The sequence below is a fragment of the Podarcis vaucheri genome, assembly GCF_965113315.1.
Source record: "Podarcis vaucheri genome assembly, chromosome: 9".
Classification (NCBI taxonomy): domain Eukaryota; kingdom Metazoa; phylum Chordata; class Lepidosauria; order Squamata; family Lacertidae; genus Podarcis; species Podarcis vaucheri.
Genome location: NC_138767.1, coordinates 6,069,242 through 6,090,737, shown reverse-complemented (window position 1 = coordinate 6,090,737; position 21,496 = coordinate 6,069,242). Strand labels below are relative to the sequence as shown.

Below are 21,496 nucleotides of genomic sequence, written 5' to 3'. Positions count from 1 at the left end.
GTGTCTGACAATATCGAGCAGCCATGGTCAAAAAGCAGGGAGCCAACTTATGGCATTGGCCTGGTCAGCAAGCAAGTGACTCAAGCCTAACGCAGCCTCGACTCAATCCCCAGTGGTGAACTCCTTCGCTGAACTGAAAGATTCAACACAAGCAGCGCCGGGCCTCCGAGATTACTTCAATGGGTTTGGTAATTTGACAGAAATTATAAGCAGCCTGGCCTGAAAACATCAAAAGCGCTTTTTTCTTATTTCACTCTTTTTGAAATGCCTCCGCACTTCAAAGAGTTCCACCCCAAGTTGAAAAGTTCAGAGCTGTCAATTTGCCATCTGTGCGCCGCTAAAACGCAATCGTGAATTCAGCAGGCGAACGGATCGTGCAGATCAAAGACGAGGCTCTGCCACTTTCAAAGTGGGAAAGCACAGTCCCCTTTCAAAGAGGGAAGGCAAGCTTGCACGCTTTTTATGTGCTACCAATTTCACAGCAAAGAAAGCACCTTCCATTCCAGCGGTTGTGCAAGTTCCCACCAACAGAACTGTTCCAGGCCGCGTGGCAAGCTGGCTGCAGTAGCAAGGACTTCTCAGTGTGGAGTTATCAACATAACCAATGGCTGCTGATCGACATTAACCCATGACTCCCTCCCCTAGGAACTTCTCTTACTGACTCTACGTATATGCTGGGAGCCACCATTTCCCATCTCTGGAGCAGGGAAATCTTTTTTTCCAGCCCGAGGGCCGCAATTCCATTGGAGGAACATTCCGGGGGCCACATGGCAGGGTGAAGGAAGGAATATGTGCTTTTAAAGCCCTGAACAGCCTTGGTCCAGTATACCTGAAGGAGCGTCTCCACCTCCATCGTTCTGCCCGGATGCTGAGGTCCAGCTCCGAGGAACCAGGCAGGGAACCAGGCAGAGGGCCTTCTCGGTAGTGGTGCCCGTCCTGTGGAATGCCCTCCCACCAGATGTCAAAGAGAAAAATAATTACCAAACTTTTAGAAGACATCTGAAGGCAGCCCTGTTCAGGGAAGCTTTTAATGTTTAATAGGTTATTGTATTTTAGTGTTCTGTTGGAAGCCGCCCAGAGTGGCTGGGGAAACCCAGCCAGATGGGCGGGGTATAAATAATAAAAAATAATAATAATTTAAAATGTACCTTTCTACGGTAGGCTATTTTGAACACACTTTCCCATGCACCCTCTCTATCTTCCACCCAGAGAAACAAGAAGCATGGCCAGGGCTCAAGGGCACTTTCCAGCTAGGCAAAAACACCCAAGGAGGATGTGAGGCAAAGCAGGTGAGGGAGCGTGGCCTGGGTGTGGCTGAGGCATGTCATAGAATCATAGAATCCTAGAGTTGGAAGAGACCACAAGGGCCATCGAGTCCAACCCCCTGCCAAGCAGGAAACACCATCAGAGCACTCCTGACATATGGTTGTCAAGCCTCTGCTTAAAGACCTCCAAAGTAGGAGACTCCACCACACTCCTTGGCAGCAAATTCCACTGTCAAACAGCTCTTACTGTCAGGAAGTTCTTCCTAATGTTTAGGTGGAATCTTCTTTCTTGTAGTTTGGATCCATTGCTCCGTGTCCGCTTCTCTGGAGCAGCAGAAAACAACCTTTCTCCCTCCTCTATGTGACATCCTTTTATATATTTGAACATGGCTATCATATCACCCCTTAACCTCCTCTTCTCCAGGCTAAACATGCCCAGCTCCCTTAGCCGTTCCTCATAAGGCATCGTTTCCAGGCCTTTGACCATTTTGGTTGCCCTCCTCTGGACACGTTCCAGTTTGTCAGTGTCCTCCTTGAATTGTGGTGCCCAGAACTGGACACAGTACTCCAGGTGTGGTCTGACCAGAGCAGAATACAGTGGCACTATTACTTCCCTTGATCTAGATGCTATACTCCTATTGATGCAGCCCAGAATTGCATTGGCTTTTTTAGCTGCCGCGTCACACTGCTGGCTCATGTCAAGTTTGTGGTCAACCAAGACTCCTAGATCCTTTTCACATGTACTGCTCTCAAGCCAGGTGTCACCCATGTGGCCTGGGGAGAACTGCAAGATCCATTTCCTATCCCACATTCAAACTCCGGCATAGATTATCGCCTGCTACACTGTTGTGGCCAAACCAGAAAATGGCCCCAGTGCTATGTGAAAGCTGCCTGTTTTTAGATGATCTATCATGAATCTGGAGGTGATATTCCTAGAATACTGATATTTGTCAGCTGGCTCAGCTGCTTTTGTATTCCAGATTTAGTGCTGTTTGCAATTTTACTGGCATAATAGTAATAATAACAATAATAATAGATTTTGTAATAATTGTTTGCAATTTTACTGGCATAGTAGTAGTAGTATTAATAATAATAATAAATTTTATTTATACCCCGCCCTCCCCGGCCAGAGCCGGGCTCAGGGCAGCTAACACCAGTAAAATTACAATAAAAATGTAATAGGAAAACACACACACACAAAAACAAGCCAATTTAAAATACAGGTTAAAATGCAATTTAAAATGCAGCCTCACTGTAAAAGTAGCTCATAGACCAAAACCATAAGGGGAGGGAAACATAAGGGTCAGACTGAGTCCAAACCAAAGGCCAGGCGGAATAGCTCTGTCTTGCAGGCCCTGCAGAAAGATGTCAAGTCCCACAGGGCCCTAGTCTCTTGTGACAGTGTTCCACCAAGTCGGGACCAGTACTGAAAAGGCCCTGGCCCTAGTTGAGACCAATCTAACCACCATGTGACCTGGGACCTCCAAAACTTTGTCATATGTGGACCTTAAGGTCCTCCGCGGGTCATACCAGGAGAGGCGGTCCTGTTGGTACATGGGTCCTAGGCCGCATAGTAAAACAGTGAGCACGTAATGTTAAACCAAACCATGGTTTAGCGTGAACAACCAAGCATGTGGAGACGCAAGGGTGAGCCGTGGTTTGGTCTTAGTGTTATGTCCAAACTTGGGTTCATGCAAACCGCAAGCCTGCATTTGGATGTTAATGCTAAGCCAAACCATGGCTTTACTCTCAGCAGAATGGCAACAGAAGGGAAAGAGCGAAGTGGCTGCCATTTCTGCTCTGAGTACCCCGACCTTTGAAATGATTTTAGAAAGTTGTATCATTTTACTGTTTTTAGCCGCTCTGAGCCCTGCTTCGGCTGGGGAGGGCAGGATATAAATAAAATTTTATTACAGTGGTACCTCAGGTTAAGTACTTAATTCGTTCCGGAGGTCCGTTCTTAACCTGAAACTGTTCTTAACCTGAAGCACCACTTTAGCTAATGGGGCGCCACCAGAGCACAATTTCTGTTCTCAACCTGAAGCAAAGTTCTTAACCTGAAGCACTATTTCTGGGTTAGCGGAGGGTGTAACCTGAAGCGTATGTAACCTGAAGCGTATGTAACCCGAGGTAGCACTGTATTATTATTATGATTGTTGGCACTTGGTCATGGTTTGACTTGGCGTTAGCGTCCAAACTGGATCACTGTACTTTAAGTGTTTTTTAACCGCCGTGGTGCGTTGTCTTGGATCCTCAAAAAGTGGGGTGTAAATGCTAGAAATAAACAGACATTTGTGAAGCGAGCACATGGGTCCTAGTTGGCCACTGTGGATGGAGATGGGATGCTGGACGAGAAGGGTCAAACAGACTCTTCGAATAGCCAAAAACTAATCTGACAAGGAGAAGCTGGTTGCATCGGTTACCTTCTGCCGCATCCTCTGCCTGCTGCGAGCGTCTCTGAACCAGCACTCTGTTCCCCAGGTTCCTCCGACGTCGGGGCATCCCCTCTCCCCGCTCGCTGGTGTGGGGTTGAGGCCTGCCAGCTGCAACAACGGCCGCCACATTCTGCTGGTGCTCCTCATCACCTAGAGAAAGGGGACATCTTTGATTGTGTCTCCACCACAGCTAGCTTATTCAGAACCGAGTCTTTTGCTTCAGTACTATTACTAAGGAATTTGTGCGCAAAATGCTTTTGAAAAGAATGTAACGGCGCACCCTAAGCATGGAGTTAAATGCGTACTGAACTCATGGCTCAATGGCACCACCCACAGGGCACACAGCTCAATCCTATGCATGTCTACTTAGAAGCAAGTCCCATTGAGTTCAGGCGACTGAGGTTAGCAGGGGTGGGGAATCCTGTGGCCAGATGTTGCGGAACGACTGCATCCAATGTCATCAAGGCCATTGGCCTTGCTGGCTGCAGCTGATGGGAGTTGGGAGTCCAAGAACCTCACGGGGCAGGGGGTAAACAGGTTCATCTCTTCTGCTGTATAGGGTTACAACCCAAATGCCCCAGAAAGCACTGCTCAACAGAGATCGAGACGGCGATGCATCTGAAAATCTGATTTCCCCTGCTAGCTGCAACTCTACAAACAGGAAAACCAATGGCAGAGCCAACATGTTAAGTATTCAGTAAAGGTAAACGTAAAGGGACCCCTGACCATTAGGTCCAGTCGTGGCCGACTCTGGGGTTGCGGCACTCATCTCACTTTATTGGCCGAGGGAGCCGGCGTACAGCTTCTGGGTCATGTGACTAAGCTGCTTCTGGCGCACCAGAGCAGCGCACGGAAACGCCGTTTACCTTCCCGCCTGAGTGGTACCTATTTATCTACTTGCACTTTGACGTGCTTTCGAACTGCTAGGTTGGCAGGAGCAGGGACCGAGCAACGGGAGCTCACCCTGTCACGGGGATTCGAACTGCCAACCTTCTAATCTGCAAGTGTTGGCTCTGTGGTTTAACCCACAGCGCCACCCGTGTTAAGCCGGGAATTTTGAAATACGCCCTGAGGTTTCTCAGAGTTTTATGCTATTGGAGAAAGTCGGGATATCCCAAGGAGCAAACTGCAACAGTGCTTTCAGGCCTGGAGTGGTATTCTGTGTGTTTTTTCTGTGAGCACAAGGACTTCCATTTACTGTATGCAGCACTCCCCACCCACCCCCAAGCTTCTCCGTTGCACTCCGCTCTCTCAGAATCTGTTGGGGAAGCCCAGAAACAGATTTTGGGGACACACAGGGAGAAAAGGGGTACAGTTCTGGCATGCAGCCAAAAGTCCTTGCACTGATGGAACCAGCACGATGAATCTTGCCTCTTCTTGCTGGGGTAATATTTACAAGACACTTTGAACCGGTCCCATCAGAAGACAAGGTGGGTCTTGCCTGCCTCGTCTCTTGTGAGAAGTACCAATAATAAATAAATAAATAAATAAATAAATAAATAAATAAATAAATAAAGGAGTGCTTTAATCAGGTAATTTTTAGACTCCTGAATTAAGGTTCTTAAGGGGAGAGGAGGGAGGCTGTTTTAGGTAGCAACATGTATTACTTTGCTTATTTCAAAACGTGCGGCAGGAATCCCTGTTGCAGCACATCCATGACTGTGTGGGTCTGAGGAAGTGGAAAATGTCTTCTTCCTTGTGCCCTGCATGATCAGCCACACAAAGTTCATCTGAGTAAAGTAATGGTTTCTACAGCAAACTGGGCTATGGGCTTAGAATATACAGTATATACACATATATTAGGGACTTCAGCTGTAATTCTAAATGTTGCCTGTTATGCCTGCACTTAAATTCAACTTCTAAAGTTCATCTAATTGCAGTGGCTCCCTGTTTGTGGAATGCTTGCCTTATATACCTTCACTCAGGATCTTTGGGTGCCTGGCAAAAGCATTCCTCTTCTCCCAGGCCTATGGCTAATTAACTAATCTATGGCCTTTTAAAATGTGTGGGTGGGGGTATTTTGTTTGTTTGTTACTATGGTATGTGTTTTTATATTGTAAACCACCCTGTGATCTTCAGATGAAGGGCAGTATTGAAATAATTTCCAACACTCGCACAAAACTACAGAAACTTCTGCGTGCAAATTATTTATCTAAGAAAATAGTTCTTCACGGATACACACTGCCAGGATGTGGATAAAGGACCACATGATTTTTTAAATTTTATTTTGCATGTGCTTCATGGAAATATCCAAATAAGAACAGCGTCATAGCAACTTTGTTGGCTTGCCGCTGCACCCCCCCCCCCATCACAAGTGAACTGGCTTTTGAGTTTTACTGAACTCTCCTGCAGCCTTGATGTTAAACCAAAAAGGGGAGAGGGAAGATGCTACCGTCAAGACACATCGTATAAGACCTTTACCTGTGTAAAGGTGGAGAGTCAGGAAACAATTCTGCAGACCAATAAAAGCTTGTGCCCTGAAAGGATGCAGCAAGGCATGCCGAGACCAAGAAGCAATGGCCAAAATCCCTTTGAGAATAGTAATAAAAAGGCAGCACTAACTTGAATCTGACTCCAGCACTAACTGGAACCCACAGGCCCCTTCAAAGGACGAGAGCAGAAGGACGGAAATTTTTTTTTATTGCAAAATGGGGGATGTAATTTAGTCCCATCATTAGGTGGCAGAAAGCAATCTCGCCTGAGCTCTAGGATTTTCTCTCCTATACAGCTAACTTTTGTACTTTTCCAGTGCAGAAAAACTTTGCCTGAAGTGGACACAAATGCATGCAGTAGTTTTGGCTACTGGGGGTTGGGGGGAAAATCAAAACAGGCACCTTATCATGATACCCCATTAGGAACTGCCCTGACATCTATGGATGAAGGGCGGTAGACAAATTTTAATAATAATAATGATAATGGCAGATTGTAAATAAATAAACAGGACCAACTAAAACTACAAAGCAGTGAGCTAACTTTTGAATTTCACAGAACTCTCGGCCTCAGTGCTGAACCGAAACAAAGAACTTTGTGTGGCTTGGGTGTGATATATATATCCTATCTTATTTTTGTTTCCAAAGGTAGGGTCTCTTTGTTAACGGGAGGGGGCACAGGAACACAGGAAGCTGCCATGAGCCAATTGGCGCATTTAGGTTAGTATTGTCTACACTGATCCCTGGCTTTTTTCTGGCCCATGTAGGACCAGTCTGGATAGTTAGCCTTGGTGAAGACTTGACGTTTTTATCCCCCCAAAAGTTTTTGATTGAGTTTCCACTGAAATGAGGTTGCATTTTAATGTTTTAATGTTGTATTTTAATCTTGTTTTTTAAGCTGTATTTCAATCAATTTTGTTTATATTTGGTGTTAGCCGCCCTGAGCCCAGTCTTGGCTGGGGAGGGTGGTTTATAAATAAAAATTATTATTATTAGCTGCAGGCTAGGGGCAACCCCGGTCCAACCTGGAGATGCCAAGGATTGGGTTTTCCGCACTCAAAAAATGCCCTGTGTTCTGTCCCCTGCCCCAGAGTTATATGCAACATATCCCACAAGTGTAAAAGTGGTGTGTGTGTGCGCGCACGTGTGCGCACGCATGCACACGTGCACAGAAGTGTCCTAGACACATGGAGTTGTGCAATTGTGCAGTTATCTTTTCCCTCCTGCTGCACCACATCCTGCAATGCCTCAGATTCAAATACCCAACTAAGCCCTCCTTGGCTTGCGAAATGTCAAGTCTGCTGACGTGGATGCCTGAGATGTCATTAATGATCTGCCGTGAAGTGCCACGAAGAAGGGATGTCAGACGTACAGTAACTCCCGCAGAAAGGACCAGAAATAATTTCTGGCTTCTCTGTCCCCGTCCCCCCCAACCATACGGGGCACAGAGTTCAAATACTGGATGCCAGGTCTGGCGCACCTCTTTGTGGTTCAGGGTGGAATTGCTTAAAAAGGCTCGTTTTGGGGCCACAGGGGCAGATGCTCTAAACACTTGGATTGATGTGCCCTCAAATACAGCAGAACCCAAAGTGCATACATGTGTGCATCTAATAAGAGTGGTTATTTTTTTAAAATTTCTGGTGAGCACCGCCAGCACAGCTAAAGCACAGTAAGGCGTGCAGCTGTGATTATATCCACTGTTTAAAATTACATTATATCTTGTAATTTTACGTTGTGAAGCACACCGAGATCTTCGGATGATGGGTGGTATACAAATTTAATAAATAACAATAATGTAATGGGCTGACTCCATCCTGTGTGAGGCACTCTGTGAGTAGGGTTGCCACCTTTGTTCTGGCAAAATACAGGACAGGGCGGGGTGAGTGGTGACCGATTTTATTTTATTTTTCAAAAAATCTGGCGCTGAAGTGACTTCAAAGCAATCCATTACAATCTGTTGCATCCTAACAAGATGGCCCTAACTTGGCAGAGAGGAGACCAGAAATGCAGGAAAAAACTTATTGATACAGCACACCGCATTCGGTAGCACAAGCAATAATAGTAACAATATCAGCGCTTTTTTTTTTGTTTGGGGGGATGGTGCAGGGGTACACATCCCCCTAAACATTTTGTGTATCTAAGTTTGGCCTCATTGAGCGGCAGTGTTTCAATATGAGTAGGAAAATGAAAGAGTCGTTAAGAGTCGTCAACAGGCTCATCTCAGCTATCTGCCAATCTCCCATTCCCACCACCCTTCTGAGTAATACCCCTCCCCACCTTCTCACTATATAGAAGGGTCTGGCAACTTCTGTTTCAGTGTATCTGAAGAAGTGTGCATGCACACGAAAGCTCATACCAAGAACTAACTTAGTTGGTCTTTAAGGTGCTACTGGAAGGCGTTTTTTTATTTAGGAAAATGAAAGTAACTCTAAATATTTTTTTAGAGAAAAGCACTGATAATAACAACACGCAGCCACCCATCTGACTGGGTTGCAGGAGGAAGCGAAAAGCAGCCTCTGGGGCTGGGGAATGGGTATCAGTCATGAGGTTGGGAGGAAAGGAAGAGGCGCTCGGCACATGCTCAGAGGCAGTCTTATTCAGACACCCACCCCAAGGGGAAAAAGCTCTTAAAAATGTTGTATAATATAATATAATATAATATAATATAATATAATATAATATAATATAATATAATATAATATAATATAATATAATATAATATAATATAATATAATATAATATAATATAATTCTATACTACATTATATTATATTATATTATATTATATTATATTATTCTATACTATATTATATTATATTATGTTATATTATTCTATACTACATTATATTATATTATTCCATATTATATTATATTATATTATATTATAATACAATTATAATATAATATTATTATACGTATTAGGACTCCCCCCCCCATAGGCTTCTCTTTCCCACAACCTTCCTCCCCCCCCCCTTTCCAAGCAGGTGGGAGATTCCCCCCCCCCTTGCGGACCAGGTAGAGAACTCGCCCCCCCCCTTCCGCGTCCTACCCGCGCGCGCCTGTCCCCTGACGCGGCTGACGAAGACGAGAAGCGCCGCCAGCAGCGCCGCCGCCAAGACGTAAAGCACCGGGTCCATCTTCGCCTCGCAAGCTCCGCCCCTTTTGGCCACGCCCCTCCCTCCGACGCCGAGAGGAGCCCGGCCAATCCGGCAGAGGCGACGTGCTCGGCGCGGCTCGGGAAAGCAAACCACGCCCACTTCTGGGGCGGTTCCAGAGCCAACCGCCGACGAAGCTTTCCGGGGTGAGGAAGCTGAAGCGCTAAGGGGCGTTCTCTCGCGGCGTAGCCTAGCAACCGGAGAGGACCCCGCCCGGCCGTTGTTATGGCTGGCTAGTGAGGTTGCCTGCTTGGAAAGTGCCAAGTTTCCCCTCGCTTTGCGATTGAAAAGCAGGCCAAGGCCCGCCCTAAATGAACCCCAGCGCTGTTGCTTTCTGTTGCGGTGCCGCTTCCTGTAGCTTTTTAAAGATAGGACCCTTTTTAAAAAAACGGACCCGAGGGGCTGGCTAAGTAGCTGCCTGCTGAGCAGTGGGCGTTGGGTCTTGACTCTACAGGTACGCTATGGCTGATGGGAGTTGTAGTCCAAAACACCTGGACGGCATTAAGATGCGGCTGCCCGTGTATTCCTTGGGGATATTCCCCCTCCACACAAATAATAGTGTCCCTGCAATTTCCTTGTCTGGCCACTAGATGTCGCTGCAGTTCCAAAGATGCTCCATAGACCTCTGATGGGGACAAAGGTTGCCCTTGCAAGTGCGCTGAAAAAGGTAGTGGGGGCAGAATTGCACATTCTTACCATTCTCAGGGTACCAACATCTCTTGCAAATCTGTTCCTTGCACCGTTTCCTGTAGATACTTAATACAAACAAGCACAGCCACCGAAGATTTCAAAGGAATATCTCATTTAAGATGCATTTTATTACAGAAGTCAGGGGTACCAGCGACCCTTTGCAAATCTGCTCCTGCAACGTCTCTTGCAGATACAGTGGTACCTCGGGTTAAGAACTTAATTTGTTCTGGAGGTCCGTTCTTAACCTGAAACTGTTCTTAACCTGAAGCACCACTTTAGCTAATGGGGCCTCCAGCTGCCGCTGCGCCGCCGCCACACAACTTCTGTTCTCATCCTGAAGCAAATTTCTTAACCTGAGGTACTATTTCTGGGTTAGCGGAGTCTGTAACCTGAAGCATCTGTAACCCGAGGTACCACTGTACTTTATCTGGGGTTGTGTGGGTTTTTTTGTTTTTACTTTAACAGTCATCACTAGTTTCCTCCTAAGCTGGTTCTTAGCAGTTTGGGGGTCTGGCTGCATTCTTACATACAGTGGTACCTCGGGTTAAGAACTTAATTCGTTCCGGAGGTCCGTTCTTAACCTGAAACTGTTCTTAACCTGAAGCACCACTTTAGCTAATGGGGCCTCCCACTGCCGCCGCATGATTTCTGTTCTCATCCTGAAGCAAAGTTCTTAACCCAAGGTACTATTTCTAGGTTAGCGGAGTCTGTAACCTGAAGTGTCTGCAACCCAAGGTACCACTGTACTTCACCAGAGATTTCAATGGAAAGGCTGGATTAAGATGCATTTTCCTACAATAATCAGGGTAGTTTAATATTATTACAATGGTACCTCGGGTTACAGACGCTTCAGGTTACAGACTCCGCTAATCCAAATAAAAAAATTCCTTCCAGTAGCACCTTAAAGACCAACTAAGTTAGTTCTTGGTATGAGCTTTCGTGTGCATGCACACTTCTTCAGATACACTGAATTCAGATAACAGTGTATCCGCTAATCCAGAAATAGTACCTTGGGTTAAGAACTTTGCTTCAGGATGAGAACAGAAATTGTGCTTTGGCAGCAGCAGGAGGCCCCATTAGCTAAAGTGGTGCTTCAGGTTAAGAACAGTTTCAGGTTAAGAACGGACCTCCAGAACGAATAAAGTTCTTAACCCGAGGTACCACTGTATTATTATTTGTATACCACCTGTCATCCCAAGATCATAGAGCATTTCACGACATAAAGATACAAAATGAGATCACAGAATGCATAACAAACAAAAACAAATAGCGCCCCCTCCCCAAAGCACATTTAAAAGGCTAAAGATGGTTTAATCAGCCAAATGCCTCGTTATGAAGAAATGTTTTTGCCTGGTGCCTAAAGATATGTAACAAAAGTGCTAGGTAAGCCTTTACAGGTGGTGGACTCTCCTTCCTTGGAGGTTTCTAAGCAGAGGTTGGGTGGCCATTTGCCATGGGTGGTTTAGCTGAGATCCCTGCATTGCAGGCGGGGTTAGACTAGATGACCCTTGGGATCCCTTCTAGAGATGGAAAGGCCTGGAAAACCCCCGGAAAAACTGGGATGGAGGGAACCCAGATTTTTTCTGTTTTTTTCCAAAGCTATCTTTTCCCAGAAAAAAATGAAGAAAAAAAAAGTGTGTGGAATATTCAAACTATATCAAATGTTGTTTTTTCAATTTTTTCTGGAAAAAAATGGCTTTAGGCGAAGAAATGGGGAAAAACAGGAAAAAAATGGTCCCTCACATTTTTCTGGGTTTTTCCCCCAGGCCTTCCCATCTCTAAATTCCCTTCCAACTCTTATGATTTCTATGGCATGGGTAAGCAAACTAAGGCCCAGGGGCTGGATTCGGCCCAATTGCCTTCTAATTCTGGCCTGTGGATGGTCCGGAAATCAGCGTGTTTTTACATGAGTAGAATGTGTTCTTTTATTTAAAATGCATCTCTGGGTTATTTGTGGGGCATAGGAATTCATTCTTTTTTCTCTCTCCAAAATATACCCCGCCCCCCCCCACAAGGTCTGAGGAACAGTGGACTGGCCCCCTGTTGAAAAAGTTTGCTGACCCCTGTTCTATCGTTAAATAAGTTGGAGTTCTTGTTATTAAATATATCAAGAAAAAAGCACACCAAGAACTCAGGCCAGTGTAAGTTTCAGTAGTGGGAGTGGTCCCTACTCGCAAATCAATAGTTGCAACAAAAACTAATCCATTCAAAAGTATGTATTCTGACAAGAATTACAAACTCAAATAGAGATTACAAACTCTAACAGAGATTACAAACTCAAACTCATAAGAATATGTATAACACAATAATTCGTTACAGAATTAGAAATAAGAGTCTATGAGTAGAGATAAGATCATGTTAGTCCATAGTCAGATTCGACGTGAAGGTCTTAGTTTCAATCATTGAGCAGAAGTCAGAAGTCAATTATGGATCAGAAACCAGGACAGGGCCCTGTTTCGATGTATTCACCTTCATCAGCTGGAAGTATCAAATATTATATCTGTATCTGAGCAAAGACTAAAGGGGCAATTCCTGATCAGGTGCCTGTTTACCAGTGGCGTAGCGTGGGTTGTCAGCACCCGGGGCAAGGCAAGTAATTTGCGCCCCCTAACCCGTGGATTTGCGCTCCCTAACCCGTGGATTTGCGCTCCCTAACCCGTGGATTTGCGCTCCCTAACCCGTGGATTTGCGCCCCCTAACCCTAACCCCCAGATGTTGCGCCCGGTGCGGCCGGCCCCCCCCCGCACCCCCCACGCTACGCCACTGCTGTTTACTTCCTGTGCCTCAGAAAATATACAGCCAGGGCCCTTGGTGGGAGATTTCCCCAAATGGCAGGATGGGGGTGGTGAGGTCGGGGCTTCCTGGGAACATTGGCACAAGCACTAGATTGACTTTGCCTGTGCCATCCAACGTAAGGTAAGATGCCCAGGTAAGATGCAGCAGCAGCCGTGTCGGGAGGCCGGCCACTGTGGCTTCATCCCGCCAGGTGATGCTGGTACCTTCATTTCTGTTAAGATAGTATCAAGACCATCGGCGAGCCTGCTAGGAGCGGAGTGATACTGCGAAACGGGAATTTCACCTGCAAAATTGGAACTTGGCCACCTTATAACAAGACTTGGGGGGGGGGTCCCCCTCTTGTTTGCGTATCCCTATCTGTTCTTGCCACATCCAGATATGAAACTGACAGTTATTGTTGTCCAGGAAAACTGATGATCTTACAATGGCGTGATTAAAGAGAGAATCGGAGCGTGGCCAGCCAGCGGGAAGGAAATGTAAAGATAAGATGTCCTAATCTGTCCCTTTGCCGGGCGCTTTTCCCGTCTGACTATTTGTATACCGAGATGGCTCCGGTTTGCCAAACAGCTAAGCAAACCGCCTCGGAGTCCGCCCAGGTGTGTTTGCTCTTCAGCTCGAGCTGCTCATTTTGGGGGGAAGTTGGGTGAACTGCAGAGCCGGGTCACCGTGAGCGGAGAGAGACTGTGTGTGGTTCACCAGGCAATGGATTTTTCCACTTGCCTTGTTCCACCCTCCAGCCCTGGCATCCTTTCCCAGACCATGACTTTGAGAATAGCAGAAGCTGCTGGGAAGAGAGGAGTTCAGGGATATAAAATAATAATAATAATAATGATAAGTTGTGTGTCCTTGTTTCCCAATACGACCCTTTTACATCATTTTGTGTGTTCTGTGGTATTTTATGCCTTGTGACTTGCCGTTATTTTTTATTGATTACAGTTTAAAGGTAAAGGTAAAGGGACCCCTGACCACTAGGTCCAGTCGTGGCCGACTCTCCGGTTGCGGTGCTCATCTCGCTTAATTGGCCGAGGGAGCCGGTGTACAGCTTCCAGGTCATGGGGCTAGCATGACTAAGCTGCTTCTGCCGAACCAGAGCAGCGCATGAAAATGCCGTTTACCTTCCTGCCAGAGTGGTACCTATTTATCTACTCGCACTTTGACAGGCTTTCGAACTGCTAGGTTGGCAGGAGCAGGGACCGAGCAACGGGAGCTCACCCCGTCTCGGGGATTCGAACCGCTGACCTTCTGATCGGCAAGTCCTAGGCTCTGTGGTTTAACCCACAGCGCCACCCGCGTCCCCTGATTACAGTTTAGTAATTCTTTATTATAATTGATAACTGTAAAATTATTTGCTGATATTTAATTTGACTGTATAGTAAAAGCCATGGTTTTCCCAGTAGTGATGTATGGAAGTGAGAGCTGGACCATAAAGAAGGCTGATCGCCGAAGAATTGATGCTTTTGAATTATGGTGCTGGAGGAGACTCTTGAGAGTCCCATGGACTGCAAGAAGATCAAACCTCTCCATTCTGAAGGAAATCAGCCCTGAGTGCTCACTGGAAGGACAGATCGTGAAGCTGAGGCTCCAATACTTTGGCCACCTCATGAGAAGAGAAGACTCCCTGGAAAAGACCCTGACGTTGGGAAAGATGGAGGGCACAAGGAGAAGGGGACGACAGAGAATGAGATGGTTGGATGGTGTTCTTGAAGCTACTAGCATGAGTTTGATCAAACTGCGGGAGGCAGTGGAGGACAGAAGTGCCTGGCGTGCTCTGGTCCATGGAGTCACGAAGAGTCGGACACGACTAAACGACTAAACAACAACAACAATTTGACTGTTTACTATTATATTCTAATGCGTTATTGAATTTTGCTTTATTTGATATAAGTTGTACATTTTAAAGCTATTGTGATTTTTTTTTTATTGGATCATATTGTTATCACATGTGTGGTCTCGGCTGTCTATGTTGTCTATGACATTTCCCCCCTTTTTTCATTTCGCTTTCAATTTGTATACTGCCTTTCTATAAAAGCAGAATGAAAAAAGGGAGGGCAAATGCCACCCCCTGCCCCACCAATCTTCTCCAGGGGAGAAATGAGCAAAACATCGCATGCTTGTAAAATGGTGGGGACAAATGGGGTGTCCACTAAGGCCCTGAAATTCTTCAGAACAGGGCTTCCATGTGTCCAGAATTTCCCACACATAGTCGGGATACGGCCCTCATAAACAGCGTCCAGGCGGAAATCGCAAATTTCCATGAAAATAAGCTCAGTTTTTTTTTTAAAAAAAAATTTGCAGAACAGCTTTTGTGTCCGGATTTTGCCTTTTTCAAATATGTCAACCCTACTTCAGAGGCTTCAGTGTCGGCTGCACAAACACCCCATGGTTTCCCCCAAGGAATTCTGGGAGCTGTCGTTTGTTCAAGGAGATCGTGGCGGCTCTGTGACAGGTGAGCTGCTGCTCCCAGAATCCTTTGGGAAAGTCACACACTTTAAAGGTTTGGTGCGTACGGGACTGGAGTGTGTGTGGAAACTAGCCTAGTACAGTCATACCTTTTGTTATGTTTGCTTCAGGTTAAATATTTTCAGGCTGCATCCTGAGGCGACCCGGAAGTACTGGAAAGGGTTACTTCCAGGTTTCGCCACTTGCGCATGCGCAGACGCTCAAAAATGACATCATGCGCATGCGCAGAAGCAGTGAATCACGACACACGCACGCGCAGACGCGGGTTGCATTCTGCTCACGTTGCGAACGGAGCTCCGGAACGGATCCCGTTCACAACCAGAGGTACCACTGTATAGCGAAAGGTAACATAGACATTTGCTGTTCTACTCTTTTTTGCCTCTGTCCCCCAACATACAGCCCCCCAAAGGGAAATGTGGCCTTCGGTCTGCAATAGTAATAATAATGTCAGTATTTATGGTATATGCCACCCATTCCTGTTCTAGGTTTTTCTATACCATCAAGATTGGTAATATATGTTTGCCTCCTTTTTATGAGTACAATATGGCAGGATTGGGATGTGTTATGTCATCTACGTTACTTTTGTGGTTCGTTTTGTCCCCCCCCCCCACTCGTTGCTTGAAATCGCCCCACCGGTTTGCAGCATTCATTTTACTCTTGGGAATTCTCTCTCTCTCTTTTTTAACTGAAAAAATTATTTATTAATATTAACAACAAAATATAATATTACCAACAAAATATAATATTAACAACAAAATATAACAATACATCAAAACAAAGAAGAAACAGTTCCAAATCTTACAGATTAAAACACTAAACAAAGAATGAAGGAAAAGGAAAAGAAAAAAGAAAGAAAGAAACGAAGATAAAAGACAAAAAAGAAGAAGAAGAAACACAGACGTATTCCCAACACCGTATTCATCGTTATGTAACCAAAGTTGATAAAACTAAGACTTTCACCGACCTCACAACACTTCATTTCAGTCTCTTTATATCTTTCTGTATTTCCTTATCATCTCAATCCTAATTTGTTTATGTATATATTTGTCAATATTCCTTTCCCTTTCTATTCATGAGGTCATTCTGAACTCAACCAGATTTTTACCCTTGAACCTTGTTATTTGAAGTATTCATTCAAACAGTCCCACTCCTTCTTCACTAAACTTTTTGGTTTTTGTCTTATTATGTCCATCAGTTTCGCTAACTCCAAGTATTCACAAAGTTTACATAGCCGTTCTTCCCTGATAGGTATTTGTTTCCCTTTCCAGTACTTAGCTACCAGGATTCCTGCCGCTGACATCGCATATAAGAATATTTTAACTTTATCTTTTGGAATGTCATCATTTAATATTCCTAATAGGAATGCCTCTGGACTTTTACTATAAGTTATTCTTAGTATTTTCTTTATCTCCTCATGAATCATGCCCCAAAATTTCTCAATCTCGGGGCATGTCCACCACATATGGTAGAAGGTTCCGTTTTGTTTCATAGACCTCCAGCACTTATTATTGTGCGTTTTGTTCATTTTAGCCAGCCTTTCCGGGGCCAAGTACCACCTATGATACATTTTCATATAATTCTCTCTTATTAAATAACATGCTGTGAAGTTTATGGTTTTTGTCCATAATTTTCCCCACTCTATGTATTCTATTGTATGGCCTAGATCTTGTTCCCACTTTTTAGTGGCATTTCCCTTTTCTTCTTTTCTGATTATTCATTCTGATGTGGGTGGCGCTGTGGGTTAAACCACAGAGCCTAGGCCTTGCTGATCAGAAGGTCGGCGGTTCGAATCCCCACGATGGGGTGAGCTCCCATTGCTCAGTCCCTGCTCTTGCCAACCTAGCAGTTCAAAAGCACGTCAAAGTGCAAGTAGATAAATAGGTACCGCTCCGGCGGGAAGGTAAACGGCGTTTCTGTGTGCTGCTCTGGTTCGCCAGAAGCGGCTTAGTCATGCTGGCCACATGACCCGGAAGCTGTACACTGGCTCCCTCGGCCAATAAAGCGAGATGAGCGCCATAACCCCAGAATCGGCCACGACTGGACCTAATGGTCAGGGATCCCTTTACCTTAACCATTTGTAGATTTTTGAGATAGTCTTTTGATTACTGTATAATATTTCCTTTTCCCATACTGATTTTTTTTATATCAAAACCCTTTGATTTCCCCCCCCTTCTCGAACATTGCTGTTAGCTGGTGATATTCTAGCCAATTTACCCCACTCTGTTTTAGTTCTTTGAATTTTTTTCACTTTCACTGCTCTTGGGCATTCTCAACGCAGCCTCTGAAAACCGTGCCTCTCCCTCGCCCCCCCCCCCCCGCTTTGCAAGATAACCAAACACGAGGACTTTGACGCTGAAGGGTCAGTTACGCGGTGAGCTTTTGTTCCCGTGTTCCAGGCTGGGTGGCAATGCTTGGAGCTGTTCATTTGCCTCCAGCTGATTGCAGGCAAATGTTTACCAGCCTCCCTTCACCTTTGGAAAGGAGAACTCGCTTTCCCCCAGATAATGCCTTGTTCAGTTGGTCGGCAGGAGTGGGTGTGTTGCTTACGTAGGGTTCTCGTATCAAGCAGGGGAACCAACCCGGGACTCCCGTTTTGAAGTTCCAAAGGCAAGGTGTCAGGGCTGAGAGTTGCTTTAAAGGTACCAAGAAGTCTCTGCTGCTACACGTCACCCCAATCTCTGAGCAGAGAGGGGCTCCAGGTTGTTCCAGGCGCTTTTACAAGTTTGATTTCCCCGGAATGAAAATCAGCAGAGACTGTGGTGTCTTTAGGATAGATGGTTTTATAATAATAATAATAAATTATCACTTATACCCCACCCATCTGGCCGGCTCCCAACAGAATATTAAAAGCACAACAAAAATCAAACATTAAAAACTTCCCTAAACAGGGTTGCCTTTTGATGTCTTCTAAAAGTCAGATAGTTGTTTATTTCCTTGGCATCTGGTGGGAGGGCGTTCCACAGGGCGGGTGCCACTACCGAGAAGGCCCTCTCCCTGGTTCCCTGTAACTTCGCTTCTCACAGTGAGGGAACCCCCAGAAGGCCCTTGGAGCTGGAGGGCTGAACGATGGGGGTGGAGAAGTTCCTTCTGGTATACGGGGTGTATTATTTACACCTATGTACAACCTGAGCATATGATGGAGGTGCTCACAAAACATTTATCAGGGAGAGGCTTGATTGCCTGGGCAGCAATCTCTAAAGAAACACGGTCTCCATTCGGTCTCGGTTTTGGACATACCTTGCTAAATCTCTGACTGGAGATGGGGGTGTGGGGGTGTACGAACACATCTTTTCCCCAACACACCTACGTGCGAAGAAGGGCATAAGGACATTAAGGTGTAACGGAGCACAAGTATTCCTGTTATACCCAATGGCTTATTTCAAACTGTTGGGAATGCTACAAGCCAGCCTATTGCAAAGAAATGAATGCCTAAGAATAGTCAAAGGCACACCCACCCAACCAAGCAGTCAGAGATTTAGCTGAATCCGAACACTGGAATTTTTTTTAATAGCAAGGTATGTCCAAAAGGCCAGAACCGAGACCGAATGCAGACAGTGCTTCTTCAGAGATTGCTGCCCAGGCAATCAAGCCTCTCCCTGATAAATAGGGACATTGGAAACATACAACAATAAATGGTTTGAGGGAGGTTACCAATATTTCAGCAGGTAGAGCAGAGCCTCAGGAAGAATAAATCTAAAATTGCTCTCCTTCAAAGGACCCTTGGATGCTGTCCATGGTGGTCAACACAGAGTTGGAACTCTGTACTGGGAAAACAACACCAACCAATTGCTCTGGGTTTTCCATTTCCCTCCTCCAATCCTTGCCTTCCTTTGTGGCCATTCCTCCTCGCACACAGGGCCGCAAAACTGCCAGCTCCAGTCCCCATCCCACACCACACGCTCCTTCCCCGCCTCTCACCTTTCCCCCCTTCGGAACGGGTGTGGCCAGAGTTTCCGACTCTCAATTGTTTTAACAGTGGCACCGATGGAACGACCACACTCCACCTCTGTTTGGCTAGTGAAACGAAGAGAGCAGACTATGGTGAGAAAGAATTGTGTGCTCGGTTCTGTTGTTGAAAAATAATGCCTGAACTCACAGACGCCCTGCTCTTTCATTCTGTACCTGCATAGCTGTCAACTTTTCCCTTTTCTTGCGAGGAATCCTATTCAGAATAAGGGAATTTCCCTTTAAAAAAGGGGAAAGTTGACAGCTATGTGTACCTGGCTCAGGTTGGTAGATCTTGGGTATGAAGTAAAAGGATAAAGTGCATCCCATGAGCCTGACATCGGCCCGCCCCTGGTTTAGGCTATGTTTTCTGCATGCTCCCCTCTTCCCTGGGCTAATTGCCACTGCTTGACTTCTGTCTCCCCAGTATTCTGATCCTGTCTGCCTTGCATGTCCCCTTCCCCTCTTCTCATGTCCATTTACACGGCTAACTAGACTGATCAAAGGTGGTCAGGTGGTGGCCGCCCTGCTTCCCTGAAATCTGAGATGTAACCTCAAGGTAGAAGGTAAGATACCAAAAGAATAATAACCATAATTGTAACCTGCGAAGAAGAACTGGAGGCAGCGACATAAAAGCCAGTATCCAGTGCAACAATTATGAGTTCTCCATGCCCATCTGGCTGCCATCCTCCTTGTGGAGTCTTCTGACATCCTTTCCCACCAACGAGGATGCTGAACACATCAACTGGTCAGGATCCAGGAGATGGATAGCTGATATTCTGAAGGAACATTGGCTCCCAAACTGTGATCTGTTTTCTCTCAGGTTGCGGCTTCCTTCCCTATGGAGGAACAGCCTTTTGTGAGTTTGGGCAAGGCAGCTGGACTTGGCCACCATCTGTGGGGGACATCCTCCTAGGACAGGTTCTCAACCATGGTTTGCCTGGTGCACCTCAAACACCAGCAGGCTTCCACCAGGTACTCCCGGACCTTCCTGTAGCCAAAGACCACAACATATGAGCTGGCCGAGTAATAAACGGAAGACAGGATGCCGTAGAGGGCGCTGAGGACGCTATTTTCGAAGCTGCTCTTGATGTACCCCGAGGCGATGGCGATCCAGACCATGTCGTTGGAGATCCAGCAGACCACATATATGGACAGCAAGGAGAGCAAGACCTTGGTGGCTTGGGCAGTGTGCTTGTTCCAGCTGCTGGTGGTGACCGAAGAAGCCGCTTTCACTTTTCGGCTGTGCTTGCAGAGAAGGTCGATGATGAAGACATTGAGGACGATGACCAAGAGGACGAAGACGAGGTCCAAACTAACCGAGGCGTATGTGGTGAACTTCATGGCGAAGCTCCCCGTGGACCTTAAGCAGGTCGATGTCGCCAGGTAGGCGATGGTCTTGTTCCTTCTGCCTGCCGTCTTCTCATACTGCAAGTAAGGTATCTGTAAGAAGATGCTGACTATCCAACACCCAGCCAGGGTGCTGTTGACGTACTTGCCCTGGTGCCGGTAAATGAACTTGGACCACCGGTAGCTGGGCCGGCGGATCTTGATGAGGTGCAGGAAGCTCAGGTTCTCCACCGACCAAATGCTGATCAGTCTCAGGGTGTGGTAGGTGTAGAGCAGGATCCTGCAGCCCAGTTCTCCAAACACCTTGGTGCTGCTGAAGATAAGGAGCCCTGGAATGGCCTTGTAGCAGCAGAGGAGGAAGTTCACCAGGGACATGTTGACAATGATGCGGTCCAGAGGCTGCAGCGATTTGTGCCGGATGGCGTTGCTGATGAAGGCAAAAAGGACAATGAGGTTTCCGACCATGCCGACGAAGGACGACAGGTACATAAGGATGGATGTCGCGAACATGAGATCGTGCACCATGGTGAGGCAGGGTCTCTCGCGCACATTACCGGGTTCCAGACGCCTCGCTTCTTTGTTTGGCTTCCTTTCGGTAGCTCTCCGGTCTGACACAGGACACCAGCTTCTTTGCAACCAGTGTCCGGAAGGCGATTTCCCCCCTGCTCATGAGATCCGGGTGTTCTTTTATATAGGCACAACTTCTCCTGCCGCACTCCCATCGGGGACATGATTACTCTGCTATTTGCATAAGGCTTGTTATCTTATTTTGCTGAAAAGGGTCAGGTGTAAAGCAGATTAGCCAGGGGCTGATAAGAAATGTGCCAAGGCAGGGAGGAAACCAAGGGAGGGAGCAGGATGCAGGAGGGAACACGAGGCCGTATACGTGGCCAAAACAACTTTCAGATGCGCTCGGAGGGGGGCAGCCGAAGGGATGCCCATCAGGCGCTGTCAGACTTCAGTTGGCACCAG

The 21,496-nt window shown here is 46.3% G+C and overlaps 2 protein-coding genes across 3 annotated transcripts in view; both read right to left on the bottom strand.

Moving 5' to 3' along the window:
• DDRGK1 (DDRGK domain containing 1) overlaps positions 1-9,326 on the bottom strand; it is a 39,058-nt gene extending 29,732 nt beyond the window's left edge. The window contains exons 1-2 of the mRNA XM_082236675.1: positions 9,178-9,326; positions 3,689-3,850 (exon numbers count right to left, since the gene is read on the bottom strand). Of these exons, the coding sequence (XP_082092801.1) occupies positions 3,689-3,850; positions 9,178-9,265 (250 nt within the window). The 5' untranslated portion in view covers positions 9,266-9,326. The remainder of the gene's footprint in view (positions 1-3,688; positions 3,851-9,177) is intronic.
• A 7,976-nt stretch (positions 9,327-17,302) lies between these two features.
• Positions 17,303-21,272, bottom strand: LOC309540044 (olfactory receptor class A-like protein 1). 2 transcript variants are annotated; one of them, XM_082236632.1, is made up of 2 exons: positions 21,079-21,272; positions 17,303-20,951 (listed from the first exon to the last, which is right to left on the bottom strand). In XM_082236632.1, exons 1-2 carry the CDS (start codon positions 21,192-21,194, stop codon positions 20,087-20,089), a joined length of 981 nt encoding a protein of 326 aa, XP_082092758.1. In that variant the 5' UTR covers positions 21,195-21,272; the 3' UTR covers positions 17,303-20,086. The 2 variants fall into 2 exon arrangements, with proteins under 2 accessions (XP_082092758.1, XP_082092759.1); XM_082236633.1 differs by having other exon boundaries at positions 17,303-21,147.
• Between the last annotated feature and the right edge of the window lie 224 nt (positions 21,273-21,496).